Source organism: Gadus macrocephalus, chromosome 16, assembly GCF_031168955.1.
Source record: "Gadus macrocephalus chromosome 16, ASM3116895v1".
NCBI lineage: Eukaryota > Metazoa > Chordata > Actinopteri > Gadiformes > Gadidae > Gadus > Gadus macrocephalus.
Window position 1 is genome coordinate 1,850,056 of NC_082397.1, and position 21,043 is coordinate 1,871,098.

Consider the following 21,043-nt stretch of genomic DNA (forward strand, 5'->3'; position numbering starts at 1 on the left):
GCTTGTGTAAGAATGATGCGTGTGTGTATTGCCTTGGGTATGAAGGCTTTTGTAGAGAGAGATTTTTTTGGCCAGAGGCACTCTGTATCTTCAGCCTGATGGAAGCAGCTCAAAACAGCCGTGGAGGGGGTGGGAGGGATCCAGGAGAATGGAATCGGTCTTCCTTTCCACTGCGAAGCCCAAGGGCTGTCTGACCGACGGACGTGGCCAGGCGCTCCGTGCTCCTGAACTGGGCCTCGGCCACGGCAGACCTGGCCGGGTCGAGGCGGCGGGCGCGGGCGTGGACCGGTGGGCCCGCTGTGGGTATGTGGTGTACGTCTACACGCTACTGTCTGGCTAACCTTCAGTCTCTCTACTTACTGTAAGGAATACCTGCCTCCACTCACTCTGAAAGCACCTGAGCTCACATTTCTACGCAGATCTTTAGAGCCATGAGTGAAACCATGAATAACGTTACACATGGATCCACTGAAGTGTCAACGGTCACCCCAAAGCTTACACTGAATATATTAATGTGATAATATTTACTATATTAAAAGTATTGATTGATATTATGTTGTCAAGACAGGTTTAAAAATATGCAAGAAAGCAGCCTTCTCCATAAACCATTTTTATTTTGCCCCAAACAGATGTCTGAACTTTCCTGGGTCAGGATAATGTTAGTGAAAACCCTGAGAGTGGGAGTTTGGTTATATCCATGTTAACATGTATAATTTATATATATAAAAAGATTATATGACCCAATGCTAGCTGCCACTTGGGGAAGATTATTAAAGTTTATTCTAGTCATTGTGGATTATCAAAAATGTCGAAGCAAAGACAAAATCTTTCTGTGGCATAATGTCAACATGTTTTACAAAGTCTGTGATCACAACCATACAAAAATAACTTAAATATGTTTACAAATTCATATCTGTATTTACATTTAGGGCATTTAGCAGACGCTTTTATCCAAAGCGTCACACAGCCCTAATACACACGGCGGAGTAAACCATGCAATGTTCCATCAGCTCATCGGGAGCAGTTAGGGTTAGGTGTTTCTCAGGGACACAGAAAAGGGATCGAACTAGCAACCTTCAGTTTACAAGCCAACCTGCCAACCTCCTATATAGTTAGTTAGAAATGTATTGTCCCCTTGGGGAAATGGTTCTCAGTGAAAAGACGGATACACATGACCCTTAACAACAACATGAAAAACAAACAACAAAAAGTAAATAAAGATAAACAACCACTGACAAGACAAAACCCCCAAATCATCATATTTTCCACATAGTTCAGGGACACATCTAAAGATGTTGGCATTTTAAACCAACAATTAAAACCTTTTTAAATGTTTGTTTAAAAGGCTGATGGATTGCGGAAGGAATTACTGTTTTGTTCTATTTTTGGAGAGGGCTGGGTATCGAAACCTGCTACCTGAGGGTAATAGTTCAAAGGTGGAGAAAAGTGGGTGTTTTGAATTTGCTAAAATAATTTCTAATTGACTCTGAACTTTCTGTCGGAGTTTTCCAGATTACTTAAATTAGTACCCAACAGCTTGCTGGCAGTGGTCACTATTTTCCTAAGCCTACTCTTCTCTGTGCTTCTGCTGCGCTGCCAAACCAGCAGATTATGCAGAAGGTCAAGACACTCTCCACATAAGCAGTGAAGAACATCTATATATACTATATCTGGATATAGGAGGTACCCGAGAGGAAAAGCTAAGTACACTTTATATTTGTATGTATGTATAGGTATATATATGTATGTATATGTACTAGCACAGGCAGGAGGTCCTATTCTAAACATGTGTTGAACAATTACGTACAAAGTCGACAGTAATAATTTTCTTTAAAAATACACTCAGTTAGAACTCAGCCCCACTAGCAGTAGGAGAAGAGATCAGACCCAGGGTGATGCGTAAGGGATTGTCCCTCTTCTTCATGCTATCGATCATTTCCTTACTTGCCGTCTCCCCTTTCCCGATAACCATGTCGATCAGACACCGTGCCATGTCCGTTTTGATCTTCCCCTTCTCCATCACAAAATCCTTGTCCTCAGTACTCAACAATTTCTGCTGCCAAAGGTCATCCAGGAGACCTTTGATAACTGGGATTGAAACTCTCTGCACAAATTCAGAACGGATACTTTCCAGCTTCCCTGGAAGAAAAATCAAAAGGTAATTTAAAATTACAATGAGCAAACCCGATAGTTGATTAATTAAACCCGTCTTTATTGGGTTAAAGATACAACAGTTTGTCGCACCAAATTTTTCAATCACAACATAAAAAAAGTCATTAAAATGAACGATCTTGATAGTTCATTTAAATCTTGTTTCCATTTTAGATCAATAATTCTAAACACTCATGCGTATCATACAGAAAAATACAACGGTGTGTCCCTTCTACATTAAGATAAACACAGCTTACCTACCATCGTTTATAGTAACGTGGATTTGCGCTGATTCCATATACTTTAGTATTTCCCTGACACTTCCTTGAGGCTAACAGCAGATTTTCTTATAGGTTAGACTATTTTCTTGACATTACGAATTTCTATGACGCGTGTTTCATGCATGCAGATTAGCAATCAACAATTAAGTGTAGAGAATAATCCTATTTACTATCACTTTAATATGTAGGAGAGCTTTGGTCCAAACACGATACAGATACCTTCAAAAGGGTTTACTTAGAGGAACCCTCTCATGACCTGCTGGTATCTTCAACCTTTTCGGCTTAAATTGGTTTTAATCTTTTAATTGTAGGCTGTAAGCGAACAGTACACCAAAATATGTTGGCTTTATCGGAAAGTTTGGCGACGTCTTTACATTATAATCCTTGTTTCAGCTTATCAATACATTGATAACTGGTCAACAACACAACACAATCTTTTATTAATATGAAGGTTTTGGTCTGATCCAACACAGGGCCGAGATTTGCATTTCTCTCATGTACCTGAACATAATTCTGCCAACACAATCCCTTAATTATGTTAAAAATAAGAAAAATCTCAAAGTAATAAACACCAACTGGACAGTCTGATCACCACTGCTTTATTTGGGTGATTGAGTGCATGCAGGTGAGCAGGAAGGCATCATGAGTGAGGGGCGCTGCCCTGTGAAAGACACAATTGTACCCTTGAATCGGCTAAACTAAGGTTGATCTTTCGTTATATTTTCCCCAGACTATGATTGAATAGTGATTAAATAATGATCAAAAAGGTCTATTGTGGTGGCAGTACTCTCTGGCTTTGTCTCAGGCGCTCTCGTTGTCGTTTCGCTTGCTAGGGCACGCTCTAAAGATCATTACCAATTAGCACAAATGTAGAAGGGAAACAAAATCTAAATCAAGGACATGTAAGCTTGTTTTTAACCCCTCTCCTTTTTGAGAAAAATTATAATAATGGATAAATGGCTTAAAGAGGTTAATCCCAAACCCAGAGAGGCAAAAGAAAACTGCACTGGTCCTACACATGAAGCCCGGGCTGTGGGAGCAGCTCCTCAGGTCATACTGGTACGATCACCAGTTCTGATGCTACTGTAGCTCTACTGGTGCTCCTCAGGTCATACTGGTATGATCACCAGTTCTGATGCTACTGTAGCTCTACTGGTGCTCCTCAGGTCATACTGGTACGATCACCAGTTCTGATGCTGCTGTCGCTCTACTGGTGCTCCTCAGGTCATACTGGTACGATCACCAGTTCTGATGCTGCTGTAGCTCTACTGGTGCTCCTCAGGTCATACTGGTATGATCACCAGTTCTGATGCTGCTGTAGCTCTACTGGTGCTCCTCAGGTCATACTGGTACGATCACTAGTTCTGATGCTGCTGTAGCTCTACTGGTGCTCCTCAGGTCATACTGGTACGATCACCAGTTCTGATGCTGCTGTAGCTCTACTGGTGCTCCTCAGGTCATACTGGTATGATCACCAGTTCTGATGCTGCTGTAGCTCTACTGGTGCTCCTCAGGTCATACTGGTACGATCACTAGTTCTGATGCTGCTGTAGCTCTACTGGTGCTCCTCAGGTCATACTGGTACGATCACCAGTTCTGATGCTGCTGTAGCTCTACTGGTGCTCCTCAGGTCATACTGGTACGATCACCAGTTCTGATGCTGCTGTAGCTCTACTGGTGCTCCTCAGGTCATACTGGTACGATCACCAGTTCTGATGCTAGCTCTACTGGTGCTCCTCAGGTCATACTGGTATGATCACCAGTTCTGATGCTGCTGTAGCTCTACTGGTGCTCCTCAGGTCATACTGGTATGATCACCAGTTCTGATGCTAGCTCTACTGGTGCTCCTCAGGTCATACTGGTACGATCACCAGTTCTGATGCTGCTGTAGCTCTACTGGTGCTGCCACCAGTATGGACAATGATGACGAAGCAGCCCAAGAGCCCCAGACCCCCGCCCCAGGGAAACACCAAATTGACAGGGAGGTTGGGGTCTATAACAACAACTATATTACTATGGGGTTCACTTACACTGGGAGTGAGGACTTCCCTCAGCCTCAGTGTGGCAAATGTGCACAGGTTCTGTGTAATAACTGTTTGAAACCTTCTCTCAAGCAACGTTTTTGAGTTTTTTGAGCATCAACTGAGGCAACTTTCTAACCCCAACAAATGTCTAACAGCCACAGATACCATTAGGAGGGCAGGGCCAGCGTCTTACATGGTCAGTGATAGAGTGGCTAAATCAGGCAAGCCTCAGACGTTTGGAAAAAATATACTATTTCACATACAAGCCAGTGATTTCTATCCATTCGTTTTTTTAATTAGCAGAATTACAAACAAAAACGATGACTTGATTATACGTGACGTGAGTTTGGGAACCACTGAATTACATCAGTAAAATGAGGTCAGGAATCTTGTATGTGTCCTGTAGACAACTTTAATAAATATAGATGGTTGCGGTCTAACATATAGTGGAATAGATTCCCTAGCATCAATTTGTGGCAAAATGGACAAGACAATGTACAAGACCTATGTTCATGACTGATTGTGAATATTTGATAGAATTACAGCAAAAATGGGTCTGGATTAGTTCATATCGACCATATTGATCCGTAACATAACTGCTGCTGTAAGATACAATTAACTCAACTCACCTTCAGCCTGTGTTGCCCTGGAGGGAGCTGGAGGCCTGGATGTGGTGCTGGATGTTGCTTGACCTGTAGGCTGCTTTGAAACATACAGTTCATCCATACTGTATTAAGTCCAGTAATTATTCTGCATATAAAGTAGCCCTGTACAAATAAACTTTAGATAATTTGACTAACAACTACATTTAATTAGTAACAATGTGTAACTGTAACGTTCAACAATAATAACTACAAAATGCATTTCCTACAGGAAATGCGGTGAGTGCAAAGTGAGTAAATGTTTTAATTATATGTTTTAATTAAGCCACACACAGTGAGTAAGTGAGTGTGTGTGTGGTAGTAACTTGGAAAAGTATGCCATTGACATTATCCCTTCAATTCAAGTTAGTCGAGATAAGCTCACATAATGATGAGGATTGTACCGTTTGATTCTTTGGAGTCTCAGCTTTCATATGATATATATCCTTTGTTTAGATCGCATAACATGAAGACATTTGTGACATTGTTGTTAGCATTAAGCTTCTACCGAAAGTACACCAGATAAATCACCTAGCACCTAGCCAGATAAACGGGGGTCTCCACTCAAACGCCTGAAACTTGAAGATCATATTTCCAATAGATTCATTATTTTAGCGCCAATGTAACAAGAAGCACTGGACCTGTTTAAGCTCTACATTGTGTTTCTAGGTTAAATATTGACATTGGGCTCCGCAACGTCTGAAATGGTTATCTTTTGTGATAGCCACCTCACCGGAGTTCACTGAGACCAGGGGCGCCGGAACCGGTCGTGCACAGAAGCGCCTATATTTGGCACCTATGTATTATATTTGTCCACGTCTTGGCGTCGCAGCGGTGGTTGCAGCATGAACTCTGCCTATTCACAGTGTTGTAGCTTTAAATTACGTCTGTGCTTGCCTCTTGGTCATGACGTCACGTCCACCAGCCAATCCGATGATTCGACCACAGGGTAGGCTACTAACCAGGAAGAATAGAGGCTACGCGAGCGCAGCTCTCAGACCCAGAACCACATTTACGGTCCCGATTTTGGTGAACGGGAGTCCAGAGTCCCGACCAAAGCCTGTCGGGACGCTAAAACGTACCTGGTTTCCACCAACCACTATGAAATGTCCCCTGTTTTTAGCGATTACACAGCCAACATAATAATAATAATACATTTAATTTAGAGGCGCCTTTCAAGACACCCAAGGTCACCTTACAGAGCATATAGTCATCATTCAAAACTATGTAAAACAGACTAGGAATAAAAGGAAAACAGAGGTTAAACATGAAGAATAATAATAATTAATAACACTCAAAGACGCCTAAAGTGAAGGGGGGACCTCACTAACCACCACCAATATGTAGCACCCACTTGGGTGGGTGCTACATGGTATAACAAACATGGTACATGGTATAACAAACATGGTCTTACTATAGCCCGATCATTAATTTGTTCAACAAAACCTTATCCGTGAGGGCATAGGCAACAGGGATGGTCGCACAGGACTCTGATGAAAAACCAACGGACGAGCGCTGGGCGACCGTTTCAGAAGTAGCAGATACCGTAGAAAAATATGTCTAATTTGTCAATTTGCCATGTGTCTGCCTGGCACAAATGCTCCCGTTGAGCAGTTATTTTCCCTAATGAACAATACTTTGACTAACGAGAGGAACCGCATGACCGTTCCCACTTTAAAGGCGATGCTTGTTACGCGGGCCAATTTCGATGACACCTGTCCGCAATTCCACAGCAGGCTGTCAGCAAACGAGCGAGCCAATTCACTCCTCAAGCTAAAATTGCACATTTAGACGCACCACAATAAATTAAAGCCCAAGGGAGAACTCGCTTAATTAGTTGGATTTTGCTATTATAAAATGTAAGGTTTTAAAAGTTGGATATTAAAAAAAAAACAGTGAATTATATTAGTTAGAAAACTAGTAGCTCATGATTCCAAGAAAATATGAACATTTTACAATTGGAATGGTGTCTCTAGCTAAACGTACGTAGGAGGATTAGAGTGCTAAAGTATTGGGAATAAATAATGACATTATAGTCGTGGATTATAAATTACACAGAGACCACTAATAGTTGGCTGAACGTACATGCTCCAGAGAGAGGCGAGGTGAAGACCGGAGATCAGATGTCCCTTCTGCAGCAGCTGGGGACATCGGCAGAGGATCCAAGAATGTTGGAGAGTAAATAAAGTTAGACAATAGGCCTAGCTGTGGCATATAGCCAGCCACAACTAATTCAAGCTTTGCTTTCCTCCTCTTCTCTCCGTTTTCTGAATTGCGCACCTGAAGCCTTGAACCTTTCATTGTGGAAACCTTTGTGAGCTCTGATCAGTCGGATCGGTTCAGAGCAGCGTTAAGATGCGCTTCTCGCTTTCTGAGGTTTTTCACCGTGCATAAAAGTAAAAATATGTTCAACTTTGGGCGGTGGTCCCAGGGCAGCCCCGCTCGTCGGGTGATTCAACGTCCCCAATAATCCTACTATCCGATTGAAACACCAACAATGAACCAAAGAACGCAACACCACGAAGAAAAAGTGTACCTCTCTGTCTGATGTTGGCCCCCCGGAACGTCCCCGAAGAGAACGCCTCGTCATTCCAATCAACTGCAGTAGGATTTGCCATAGAAAGTGTCATGAGTCATCAGTCTTACGGTGCAAACCGTGAAACAAATTCAAATTGTGTGCATTGCTTACCTTCTGTGATTGTAGCAGACCACAAAGGACGACAGTTTCTTATATTTTCTTCCGCAGAGGCCATGAGAAACAATCTGACAGGAGGACGCTCACCGAAGTGTGCTTCAGAGAAGACCTTCTCCGCTAACACTTCTGTGGTGAATATTATTTTCTGTTTAACACACACACACACACACACACACACACACACACACACACACACACACACACACACACACACACACACACACACACACACACACACACACACACACACACACACACACACACACACACACACACACACACACAAACCTTACTGCACCTTATTACCTGCAGGATAATTACATGTAAATGAAAATTAAAGTCACAACACATACCGAAGGTTCAATTACCCCTTCTGGCTCGCTTTTGAGGTGGTAGTACTTCCTTGACACCAGCGTACAGTTGGCCGGTTTGTAAATCCTGATGCATTTCTTCCTGTATTTGTTCACCTGTTCTTCAATAGCCTGCACACACAGGAACAGGAGGGGCAAGACCCAATGGTCAGAGATGGAGAGAGGGAGGAGGAGTGAGAGGGAATATGGGGATAGATAGTTATTTTCAAGATGGCAGATCACATTAAGACAGACGAGCCCTCAAGAGAGGACGTTAAACTGAATTATCTAGCCACGCCTATTGCAGTCTAGCCTAGCCCAGCCCATCCTAGCCCATTTCAGGCTAGCCCAGTCCAGATAAGCGCATTCTAGGCTAGCCCAGACCAGTCTATTTTAGTCTCACCCAAGTTCTCCCTCCCCTAGTTTAGGAGTTTATCCCAGCTTGGCCTAGCACAGTTTAGTCTAGTCTGTCTGTCTATCCATGAATCTGTTTACCAACACAGAGGACTCTCGTTCTATTACTTAATCGTTGACCATTGTTCTTCGTCACCTTGATCTCAGAATCGCTGTTGAAGCCCAAATACACTTGGAAGATGGAGTCTTTTTTGTTCTGCTCCTTGTAAATCAGCACCATCGCGTGGTGCTCCACCATCCATAGATAAATGCTCTGAATGCTCCTCCGAATGAGACCCAGGAGAGACAGCGAGGACACGCGCCATTTAACATGGCTGGCCGTGAAGCCCACCGTCGACTCAATGTCTGCATGGCGTTCCTTTACATGCAGAACACTGAAGCTCAGATCACGCAAAGGTTCTGTTGAAACATGAACAATCCTTTATTCGAGCCCGATGGGAAATGATAACTGCCAGTACGTACTTAGACTCATAAGTTTGGAGAAAGATATGCGATAGTAAAATGATAAACATTATATAACAAGTGATACCAGCGACGATTTTCTAATCCAGATTGTATTTTAAAAATAAGCAGGGATCTTGTAAAATGAATTCAGAAGTCGCGAATATTTTAGGAAAACAACGAATATTGAAATAATATATATATTATATCGAGTTTCAAAAGTCAAGATGAGCTGAGTGAGTCAGCCCAAACCAAGAAATAACCATAATGGTTGGTCAACAAAACACTGCCAAAGCTGCCATGCACTCAGAGATTCTTAGATTATTCAGCCTGAATCCCCCCCTCTTCACAGTCAGAGTGTGTTCTTACCAGCAAGGCACAGCGAGTGTGGGAAATGGATAAACTTGAGTACAGATGGATCCTTGTTGACCACATCCACATCATAAATCGATCCAGCAGGCCTCCAGGAGTCTTGGAGGAACTCAGAGAATTGGAACCAGGACAGGACCGAGTAGCGGACCAGAGCCTGCTCCGACACTTCAAACACCAGACCTGTAGCCGAACACTCATAGGTCCCCTCGCCTTCCAGCTGTACCCTAACACACACACACACACACACACACACACACACACACACACACACACACACACACACACACACACACACACACACACACACACACACACACACACACACACACACACACACACACACATTACAACAGAATCTGTTTGTGTTGTTGTATTATTCTGATAACCCCATGGGACTGGTGTCAGGACTGAATGTCACTCACTGGAAGCTCCACTTAGAAATCTTCGTTGGCGTAACCTTCTCATACTCAGGACTCTGTAAAAAGTAGAAGCAAACAACAATATAGAGCAATACTGGATTTATGTAATGTACATTTAACGTAAAGGTATATATTTTGTTGAAATTCACCTGCTGAGATGCTTTACATTTTTCACAATGTGTCTTGAAGTGCATCTCCTCTGTCAGGATAAATATTTATTGTCAGTAACAAAACCGACAGCATGTCCAGTGTAAGGGTAATGTGTACATTAAGTCCTCCAATAACAGTTGGCCTCATGATACACTGGCAGGCAGCATTCCTGGTTCAGTGAACCTGGATATATTTCTTTAACCCCCAGTGAAATACTTCTGTTGTCAGATCACCTCGTCATTGAGACTCAAAGCTCCACGGAAGAGTGACACTTCTCACCTTCATCCTCTTCATCATCTTCATCAATCTCAGCACTGGCGTCTGGAAAAAAGACAAAATAAGAAGGGAGGGTGAGAGGGAGGTTTGGAGAAGCCTGGAGGTATGTAGCGTGAGTGAAGAACCAGAAGAACCACGACTCTTACCAGAATCAGAACCGTCCTCCTCTTCACACCTGTCCATCAAAAACATGCTTGCTGTGTCTTCTGTGAGACTCGTCCCTGTGAAAGGGGGATCAATCAAACTCTGAAATGTCTGACAGCACCTCCTCAACCAATCACGGGGAGTTTAGTTGAAACCTCAAACCATGGCTTATTTCAATATATACATACCTATATGACACCTTTCCACTCTTGATAGTAAATCTGCAACTGTCAGGGTGTGGGTGTTTCCCTGTGTTTCCCTCCTGTGTTGATTACTGTTCCCTCCCCTAATGTGTCTCAGCTGTTCCTCGTTGTGTTTGTTATTTAAGCCCTCGTCTTTCCTTTGTTCCTTGTGCTGTCATTGTGGTTTGCTGTGGTTGTTTGTGGTTGTTAGTCCTGCGTGTCCCGAGTTCCCTGTTGTCTCCCGAGTTCCCTGTTGTCTCCCGAGTTCCGAGTTGTCTCCCGAGTTCCCTGATTCCTGTGCCTTAGCCTTTAGGCTTGAATAAAGTGCCGTTTCCTGAAATACCGTCTGCGTTTAGGTCCTACCTGCCTGCCAGCACCCGCAGCTCCTTAACAGAATGACAGCACCAACATTGGACCCAGCGGACGATCAAGCTAGCCGTGAGTGGGAGGATTTACTAGTCAAGATAAATAAGGCAATAGATCGCTGGGAGGGTTTGGGGTACCACCCGGTTCCTCCTGGTACTCCAGCTCCCGCACCGACTCCGGTCCCCGAGCCCTGTCCTGTTCCTGAGCCCACTCCTAGCCTTCCAGAGGGGGACCGGCCTCTTTGCCTGCTTGAGGTGGTCCGCCCTCCGCTCCTGCCTGAGGGGGCCCGCCCTCCAGACCGTCCAGGGGAGGCACGCCCTCCGCTCCTGCCTGTGGGGGCCCTCCTCCACTCCTTCCCGAGGGGGGTTCCCCTTCAAGGCCTTCCACCAGAGGGGACCCGCCCTCTACCCTGTCCACCAGAGGGGACCCGCCCTCTACCTGGCCTTCCTGAGGGGACCCGCCCTCTACCTGGCCTTCCTGAGGGGACCCGCCCTCTACCTGGCCTTCCTGAGGGGACCCGCCCTCTACCTGGCCTTCCTCCTGTGGGGACCCGCCCTCTACCTGGCCTTCCTCCTGAGGGGACCCGCCCTCTACCTGGCCTTCCTCCTGAGGGGACCCGCCCTCTACCTGGCCTTCCTCCTGAGGGGACCCGCCCTCTACCTGGCCTTCCTCCTGAGGGGACCCGCCCTCTACCTGGCCTTCCTCCTGAGGGGACCCGCCCTCTACCTCGCCTTCCTCCTGAGGGGACCCGCCCTCTACCTGGCCTCCCTCTTGAGGGGACCCGCCCTCTACCTGGCCTCCCTCTTGAGGGGACCCGCCCTCTACCGGGCCTTCCTCCTGAGGGGACCCGCCCTCTACCGGGCCTCCCTCTTGAGGGGACCCGCCCTCTACCTCGCCTTCGCCGGCCTCCTGAAGGGTTCCACCTTCACCGCTGCCGGCCTTCTGAGGGGGTTCTGTGCCACTGCAGGTCTCCTGAGGGACTGAGCCCTCATCGTCCTTGCCGCCGGCCTCCTGAAGGGTTCCGCCTTCACTCTGCCTCTGCTTGCCCCCCAGGCCGTCCGCCTGAGGCTCCCTGCCATGCCCTGGGGCAGTTTTCTGGCCGCTCGCCTGACGTCCCTCGGCTCTGCCGCAGTCCATTTTTTTTTTGATTCCCCCCTCCTGGCGCCCCTCCACCCACCCGTTTTGGGTTTGACTTTCTTTGCTTGTCGTGGGTCGCCTGGGAGTCGACCCTTAAGGGGGGGGTACTGTCAGGGTGTGGGTGTTTCCCTGTGTTTCCCTCCTGTGTTGATTGCTGTTCCCTCCCCTAATGTGTCTCAGCTGTTCCTCGTTGTGTTTGTTATTTAAGCCCTCGTCTTTCCTTTGTTCCTTGTGCTGTTATTGTGGTTTGCTGTGGTTGTTTGTGGTTGTTAGTCCTGCGTGTCCCGAGTTCCCTGTTGTCTCCCGAGTTCCCTGTTGTCTCCCGAGTTCCCTGTTGTCTCCCGAGTTCCCTGTTGTCTCCCGAGTTCCCTGTTGTCTCCCGAGTTCCCTGTTGTCTCCCGAGTTCCGAGTTGTCTCCCGAGTTCCCTGATTCCTGTGCCTTAGGCTTGAATAAAGTGCCGTTTCCTGAAATACCGTCTGCGTTTGGGTCCTACCTGCCTGCACCCGCAGCTCCTTAACAGCAACAACAAGAAATTTTGCAGTTAGCAGTGATTGTTTTAGTTAATAGTTTCTGGAGGTCATTGTTTGTTACTTAGCAGTGATGGTGATTGGTTTTGTATTCAGTATTGGCCTAAATCAAAGGACAACAGTAGCAACCCTATGAACTTTATAGACACACACTGTTGCATGCAGAGCAGGGTTAACGCATAGGTTAACCCTATGCGTTCACTATCGAGGCAAACAGCAGATCAGAGAAGTAATTTGAAGCATGCACGGGCAGCAGCGGAGCACACGGGATGCATCACATTAGAAATGTATTTGATGCAGCATCAAGCCAGCAAACCATTCGTTACATCAATGTCACCTAACACCCTGACTGGTGGCAGCGCAACTATTACACACAACACTGCCAACACACTACTTGGCACATGCACATTTTGTGTGTGTGTGTGTGTGTAAACCCTCCAAAGCTCGACACTGCAACGGCATCAGTGTGCTGTTAGTATTGTGTAAGCAAACCATTCATTACAACGATGTCAGCTTCAACTCTGTAGCTGTGGCAGCGCACCTATGACACAAAACACACCTTTTTACATTACGTTACATTTATTTTGCCGACGTATTTCACCAAAGCGACCAACAGTAATTGTTGTCAACCAAGAAGATACAATGAGAATAAATACAATTGATAAAATAAGCAAACTGCTTTAAGTGCTCCATTATTGAAGCAAGAGATGGAGTTTAATTTATATATATATAAATAAATATATATTGGGGCTGTCAAGAAAATGCGGTAACGCATGCGACTTAAAGCATTTCCTCTGTTTTTTCACAAAGGTCTTGAGGCTTGACCTGGGTGCCCGTCAGATCTGCCAGCTTAGTGTGTCGGGTGTATGATATCTGCCGTTTCTCTATTGTGGGGAAATGGCCGACCGGTTGGTGGTGATTGGCTATATGGTGTTGGGCCGTGTTATTGCCGCTCGGGTTCCCATGTGAGAATGATTGCGTGCTGGGGAGCCAAACCTGGGAGTCCAATGGGAGGCCAAAGGGGTCCCAACTACGCCTCATTGTGGACGGTTATTGACTTAAATAGACGTAAAATTAAGTGTTTTTGATTACATAATGCCTCATTTTTGCGCCGTTGCATTTTATAACTTATTTTATTACTCCGCTTTTTCACAACCCTACAATGACAAACCTTTTGACGGCTTTTTAACACATCTTTTCTTGTAGAATCTAGAAGAAAAGATGTGTTAAAAAGCCAGACAGACTAAACATCTAGAATCTAGATGTTCAGTGTGTCTGTTTCCCGATAGTGATTATGCATGCGTTCTAATCAAGGGCGTAACCACGCATTCTTTGGGGGGGTCGTGTCCCCCCCAATGTTGAGAAAATACTAACCTGTCCCCCCCAATATACAGCAGGATAAAATGTAAAATATATGTTCTCTTTTTATGAACCCTGTCAATGGATCGGTCTCTTGTTATGTCTTATTTATTTTCAATTTATTTCCGTTTGTTAAGTGTGTGAATCCCCCCTCCTAATTGTACACTTGTGCGATTTAGTTTGAAACCACCTCGCGACTTTCTGCGTTGTCATGGTTACCCCACACTCTTTCTTCAGTGAGAGCCAAGAAAGTAAAGTTGAGTAATGGAGGATTTGAGGTTACCTAAAAAGCAGAAGAAACTGGACCAACAGCCAAGCATACGCAGTTTTTTTCAGACAGTAAGTAACTTGATACCGAGCTTTGAGTAAGCAAATAAAAGACATTACATTATTACACTATTCCTTTAGATGTGAATTCAAATGGTCAATGTAGTCCTCGAAACTATGTTCTAAATGTCCACATTTTCATATATAAATATAGAATTAGGCAATGCACTTAACAAATAATAATAAAAAATTGGACCCCCCCAATGTCTAAACCATGGTTACGCCCTTGGTTCTAATCTGCCAGGCTACTGCGTCCAAATACTTTGGACGCAGTAAAAATCCACATTCACGCCGGTAGTGATCTAATATGCATATTATCCGATATAAATGTCATCAATAAAGTGTTCATGTATTATAAAAAATATAGATAGAGATTACATATTTCTTGTCTCATCACATGCTATGAAAGCAGAATATTGTTATTGTTCTAGCAATTGCTATTGAACTAACATATTCAGTCCAATGGCAAAAGCTTCCTCCAGATCGAGCAACCACCAAGTCTTCAAAGTAAGACGCCGTAATATTGTTTGAGTCCTCATATAATGTTTTAATCTGTGTTTCCTTCATAGGAGATTACCAGCGGAGTTATTGTGGATTTTATGTTCAAGTATTTGGATGACACCTAGTGGCAAAACTTTATCTAAATCTATTTACGGCCAAACAAGCGGCGACTATAAATCCCGTGGCCGTGTGCGGACCGCCTGCGTATTTCACTAACAGCGCACCGCGGCGATGTAGCGCCCGCTACGGAGGGTGACGGGCGGAATGTGTCTCTGCTTCTCTGCTCGATGAAAGAGAGAAGGAGGCTGTTCCATCCAGTCCTGCCTGAAGTCTGCTACTACCACCTGATTTCTGGAAGGTAGTAAAGTCTGTGTGCTAAACACTGCATGAGCTTGGTGTCTGGTTGAGCCACTTGTCCAAGTAGCACATCGTAGTGAGCTAGATTGCTATTGACTTATCATATCAACACATTAGGCCTCAACGGTATTTTCGTGAGTTTCCCTGAAGTTAGGGGGTAAGGCCATATGAAGCCATCGACATGTGACCAACGCAAGGTACCATTAGTGTAAATTAAACTCTGAATATCTCTGGGTTTGAACATTGTTGGAAACATTTTGGATTATGAAAGAACACAACTCAACAGAATATATTAGGTATATTTAATGCGTAAATGTTACATAATAATCCCTTGATATATGAGGAAGCTTACGTTTCCTTATGTTGGATTGCATCAGAGACCAGGATGGTTTTTAGTTGAACAGCCAGTTAAGACTGCTTCATTGTGCTACTTTGACATCAGTCTTCTGTATTATAATATGAAAGTATGTACCCTTTGTTTCTTTTGTCCTCTAGAACCACACACACACACACACACACACACACACACACACACACACACACACACACACACACACACACACACACACACACACACACACACACACACACACACACACACACACACACACACTATTTACTGCCAAGAACTATGTCTGACCAAGTGTTCTCCAGTTTTGGTCATTTTAAAGCTATAGAAATGGAATGTATGGACTCCGGAAAATGTTGAAAAAGTACAAACGTGAGTCAGGCAAATTATTTATGTTGTAAACAAGCCATACGTTTAGAATTGATAACCCAGAATCAGAACAGATATTCCAGAAAGCCATACACCTTTGGCCTTGTTTATTAAAATCAAGTATATATTGATTAAATTAGGTCTTATGTTTTTATATGATAAATTATTTATCTGGTGTGTATAAAATGTATTTCGACAGGGAAGAACTATGATATAGAGGGTTATGTTACTTATTACTCCTAAACCTAGGAGACTTAAACTTACCCAGCTCGCTGTTGCCTTCATGCATTCTGAGGGGCCGAGACGGGGACATCAGACCAGGTCTCTCCTGTCCGCTACTGAATGACGGATCCCCATCAAACCCTGAAAGACAAATAAGAGAATTTGCAGATGAAATTAATTAATTTTCTTTTCACTCAAGAAATACTGAAAAAAAAAAAAATTACTTCCTCAGTTTACTTCTGGTAAACCAAATTGTTTCAGTGTTTGATCAAAGTGCCACAAATAACCAAGCTGAGTTTCCTACGTGACCTTTGTTCCTCCTGTTATTAACACATTTAATAATCATATAGTTTTGTACTGACAACATGATAACAATGAAGGTTAATAATTCTTTGGAAAATAATAAAAAAAATACATTAAAAGAACAACGCACTGATCAGAGCAGAAGTTGGGGTCAGACCCAGGGTTGAGTATAGTTCAGGGTGCCCCTCCATCAGATAATCAACCATCAGGCGACTTCCTCTCTCCCCTTTCTTCATCACCGTATCAATGAGACAACGTGCTCTGTCTTTACTGGTCGTCTTCTCCTCTACAGTCTTCATCTCCTGGTCATTCAACACATCCATCATCCTAAGGTAATACGGGAGACCGATGACATCGTCGTCAGACAACCTGTCGATTAATTCAGAGCGAATCCTTCCATGTTCTGAAAGAGAAATCAAGAGAAATGGAAAATAATATTAAAACAAAACATTACAACTATTCTCAGATGACCACTAGTGGTGGTAGTGTTGGTTCAAGATGCTACAAAAACCAAACTGATTTCTCAGCGTCACCTAAACTTCTGTGTGTTCATCTTAATTCACAGCCTACATGAAGTACATTTAGTGGACAATATCTAAGATTTTGGGTGACATTATACAATTGGCTGTCTGGTGCAGTTATCGTAATATTTGATGTTCTTTTGTAAGACAAGGAATCAAAATGTATTGTTAGTGTAGATTTATCTTAACACCAGCTGTTCTTAGATTTGACAGTTCTAAAGAGAGAGTAGAAAGAGCAGAAGAGAGCAAGGTTATGAAACTAAACAACTAAGAACCGCCCTCTCCCTCTTTGCTCCCTCGCTCCCTGCGTTTATAATGATAATAATAATTATGATTATAATAATAATGATAACAATAATAATAATAATAATAACAACTAGGACTGCAAGCAGCCCCCGAGGTATTCACAGCCCGCTCACCGCCAACCCCAGCGACCGCCTTATCAAGGGATTCACGTCATGATCCTCGACGCAACTATGCCTCCGATAGGGGCGGGGCTTTCTTCAGCACTGGCTCTTATTTAGTCCCCAAATCAAACGTCACACACACACACACACACACACACACACACACACACACACACACACACACACACACACACACACACACACACACACACACACACACTTAAAAGAAGATGCTGTTTATGTGTGATTCTGGGCCCCTGCAGGTGAAGAGGTGCATTATTCTTAATAGCAATTACTTTGATTGACACCGAAACTTCAGCAAAGTAGTTGCTGAAAGAACTGTACACACATAATGAGGAAACTTCATTAACATGTTAAACTCACTGATCCGAGCAGAAGTTGGGGTCAGACCCAGGGTCCAGCATAGGTCAGGGTGCCTCTCCGTCAGATAATCAACCATCAGGCTACTCGCACTCTCCCCTTTCTTCATCACCGTATCAATAAGACAACGTGCTCCGTCTTCTCTGGTCATCTTCTCCTCTACAGTCTTCATCTCCTGGTCATTCAACACATTCATCATCCTAAGGTAATACGGGAGATCGATGACATCGTCGTCCGACAACCAGTCGATTAATTCAGAGCGAATCCTTCCAAGTTCTGAAAGACAAATCAAGAGAAATGGAAAATAATATTAAAACAAAGCGTTATAACTATACTCAGATGACCACTAGTGGTGGTAGTGTTGGTTCAAGATGCTACAAAAACCAAACTGATTCCTCAACATCACCTAAACTTCTGTGTGTTCATCTTAATTCACAGCCTACATGAAGTACATATAGTGGACAATATCACAGATTTTGGGAGACATTATACAATTGGCTGTCTGGTGCAGTTATCGTAATATTTGATGTTCTTTTGTAAGACAAGGAATCAGAATGTATTGTTAGTGTAGATTTATCTTAATACCAGCTGTTCTTAGATTTGACAGTTCTAAAGAGAGAGTAGAAAGAGCAGAAGAGAGCAAGGTTATGAAACTAAACAACTAAGAACCGCCCTCTCCCTCTTTGCTCCCTCGCTCCCTGCGTTTATAATAATAATAATAATAATCATAATAACAACAACAACTAGGACTGCAAGCAGCCCCCGAGGTATTCACAGCCCGCCCACCGCCAACCCCAGCGACCGCCTTATCAAGGGATTCACGTCATGATCCTAGACGCAACTATGCCTCCGATAGGGGCGGGGCTTTCTTCAGCACTGGCTCTTATTTTAGTCCCCAAATCAAACGTCTCACACACACACACACACACACACACACACACACACACACACACACACACACACACACACACACACACACACACACACACACACACACACACACACACGCTTAAAAGAAGATGCTGTGTATGTGTGATTCTGGCCCCTACAGGTGAAGAGGTGCATTATTCTTAATAGCATTACTTTGATTGACACCGAAACTTCAGCAAAGTAGTTGCTGAAAAAACTGTACACACATAATGAGGAAACTTCATTAACACGTTAAACTCACTGATCCGAGCAGAAGTTGGGGTCAGACCCAGGGCCCAACATAGGTCAGGGTGCCTCTCCGTCAGATAATCAACCATCAGGCTACTCGCACTCTCCCCTTTCTCCATCACCGTATCAATGAGACAACGTGCTCCGTCTTCTCCGGTCATCTTCTCCTCCACAGTCTTCATCTCCTGGTCATTCAACACATTCATTATCCTAAGGTAATACGGGATATCGATGACATCGTCGTCCGACAACCTGTCGATTAATTCAGAGGGAATCCTTCCAAGTTCTGAAAGACAAATCAAGAGAAATGGAAAATAATATTAAAACAAAGCGTTACAACTATTCTCAGATGACCACTAGTGGTGGTAGTGTCGGTTCAAGATGCCACAAAAACCAAACTGATTCCTCAACATCACCTAAACTTCTGTGTGTTCATCTTAATTCACAGCCTACATGAAGTACATATAGTGGACAATATCACAGATTTTGGGAGACATTATACAATTGGCTGTCTGGTGCAGTTATCGTAATATTTGATGTTCTTTTGTAAGACAAGGAATCAGAATGTATTGTTAGTGTAGATTTATCTTAATACCAGCTGTTCTTAGATTGGACAGTTCTAAAGAGAGAGTAGAAAGAGCAGAAGAGAGCAAGGTTATGAAACTAAACAACTAAGAACCGCCCTCTCCCTCTTTGCTCCCTCGCTCCCTGCGTTTATAATAATAATAATAATAATCATAATAACAACAACAACTAGGACTGCAAGCAGCCCCCGAGGTATTCACAGCCCGCCCACCGCCAACCCCAGCGACCGCCTTATCAAGGGATTCACGTCATGATCCTAGACGCAACTATGCCTCCGATAGGGGCGGGGCTTTCTTCAGCACTGGCTCTTATTTTAGTCCCCAAATCAAACGTCTCACACACACACACACACACACACACACACACACACACACACACACACACACACACACACACACACACACACACACACACACACACACACACACACACACACACACACACGCTTAAAAGAAGATGCTGTGTATGTGCGATTCTGGCCCCTGCAGGTGAAGAGGTGCATTATTCTTAATAGCATTACTTTGATTGACACCGATACTTCAGCAAAGTAGTTGCTGAAAAAACTTTACACACATAATGAGGGAACTTCATTAACATGTTAAACTCACTGATCCAGGCAGAAGTTGGGGTCAGACCCAGGGTCCAGCATAGGTCAGGGTGCCTCTCCTTCAGATAATCAACCATCAGGCTACTTCCTCTCTCCCCTTTCTCCATCACCGTATCAATGAGACAACGTGCTCTGTCTTTACTGGTCATCTTCTCCTCTACAGTCGTCTTCTTCTCCTCGTCATTCAACACATCCATCATCCTAAGGTAATGCAGGAGAGCGATGACATCGTCGTCCGACAACCAGTCGATTAATTTAGAGCGAATCCTTCCAAGTTCTGAAAGACAAATCAAGAGAAATGGAAAATAATATTAAAACAAAACGTGACAACCATTCTCAGATTACCACTAGTGGTGGTAGTGTCGGTTCAAGATGCCACAAAAACCAAACTGATTCCTCAACATCACCTAAACTTCTGTGGGTTCATCTTAACTCACAGCCTACATGAAGTACATATAGTGGACATTATTTAAGGTTTTGGGTGACATTATACAATTGGCTGTCTGGTGCAGTTATCGTAATATTTGATGTTCTTTTGTAAGACAAGGAATCAGAATGTATTGTTAGTAGGGGTGTAACGGTACACAAAAGTCACGGTTCGGTACGTACCTCGGTTTTTAAGTCACGGTACGGTACGATACGGTACGGTTAATAGTTAAGGGGAATTAAAAAAAAAAAAAAAAAAAGCAGCAATGAAAACACCAATAAACTTTGTTATGGCATTTGCATTTCTGAATTCCCAGTGAGCTGGGTTTGTACAGCTCGCTTTTTTTTTCACAGCAACGGTGATAGTAACACCTGGATGGCACCTTTTCAAATGCGTGTGCATGTTAAAGTGCTGTAAGTAGACACAGGGAGCCCTATCCATAGCCGGACAGCCTGTCAGAGACCCTCTCAGTAGCTTACGTGCACATCCAATATTTTTAACTATGCGTCGAAACCATGGACCTATTGGTCGACGCAACGGAGACGGCAAGGGCTGTGATTGGTCCTCTAACAAAATCATTTCCTGAATCACTTCTTCGG

General features: G+C 43.9%; 1 protein-coding gene and 1 long non-coding RNA gene across 2 annotated transcripts in view; both read right to left on the reverse strand.

The window, feature by feature from the left end:
* LOC132473959 (uncharacterized) overlaps window positions 1-21,043 on the reverse strand; it is a 121,269-nt gene that overhangs the window by 58,618 nt on the left and 41,608 nt on the right. Inside the window, exons 3-12 of the mRNA XM_060074360.1 lie at window positions 10,547-10,579; window positions 10,361-10,435; window positions 10,218-10,259; window positions 9,938-9,987; window positions 9,792-9,844; window positions 9,367-9,593; window positions 8,693-8,955; window positions 8,146-8,274; window positions 7,787-7,937; window positions 7,634-7,696 (exon numbers count right to left, since the gene is read on the reverse strand). Of these exons, the coding sequence (XP_059930343.1) occupies window positions 7,634-7,696; window positions 7,787-7,937; window positions 8,146-8,274; window positions 8,693-8,955; window positions 9,367-9,593; window positions 9,792-9,844; window positions 9,938-9,987; window positions 10,218-10,259; window positions 10,361-10,435; window positions 10,547-10,579 (1,086 nt within the window). The remainder of the gene's footprint in view (window positions 1-7,633; window positions 7,697-7,786; window positions 7,938-8,145; window positions 8,275-8,692; window positions 8,956-9,366; window positions 9,594-9,791; window positions 9,845-9,937; window positions 9,988-10,217; window positions 10,260-10,360; window positions 10,436-10,546; window positions 10,580-21,043) is intronic.
* LOC132473971 (uncharacterized) lies at window positions 595-7,615 on the reverse strand. The gene is made up of 3 exons (XR_009529529.1): window positions 7,183-7,615; window positions 5,086-5,155; window positions 595-2,139 (listed from the first exon to the last, which is right to left on the reverse strand). It is a non-coding gene; the product is annotated as an uncharacterized LOC132473971 (long non-coding RNA).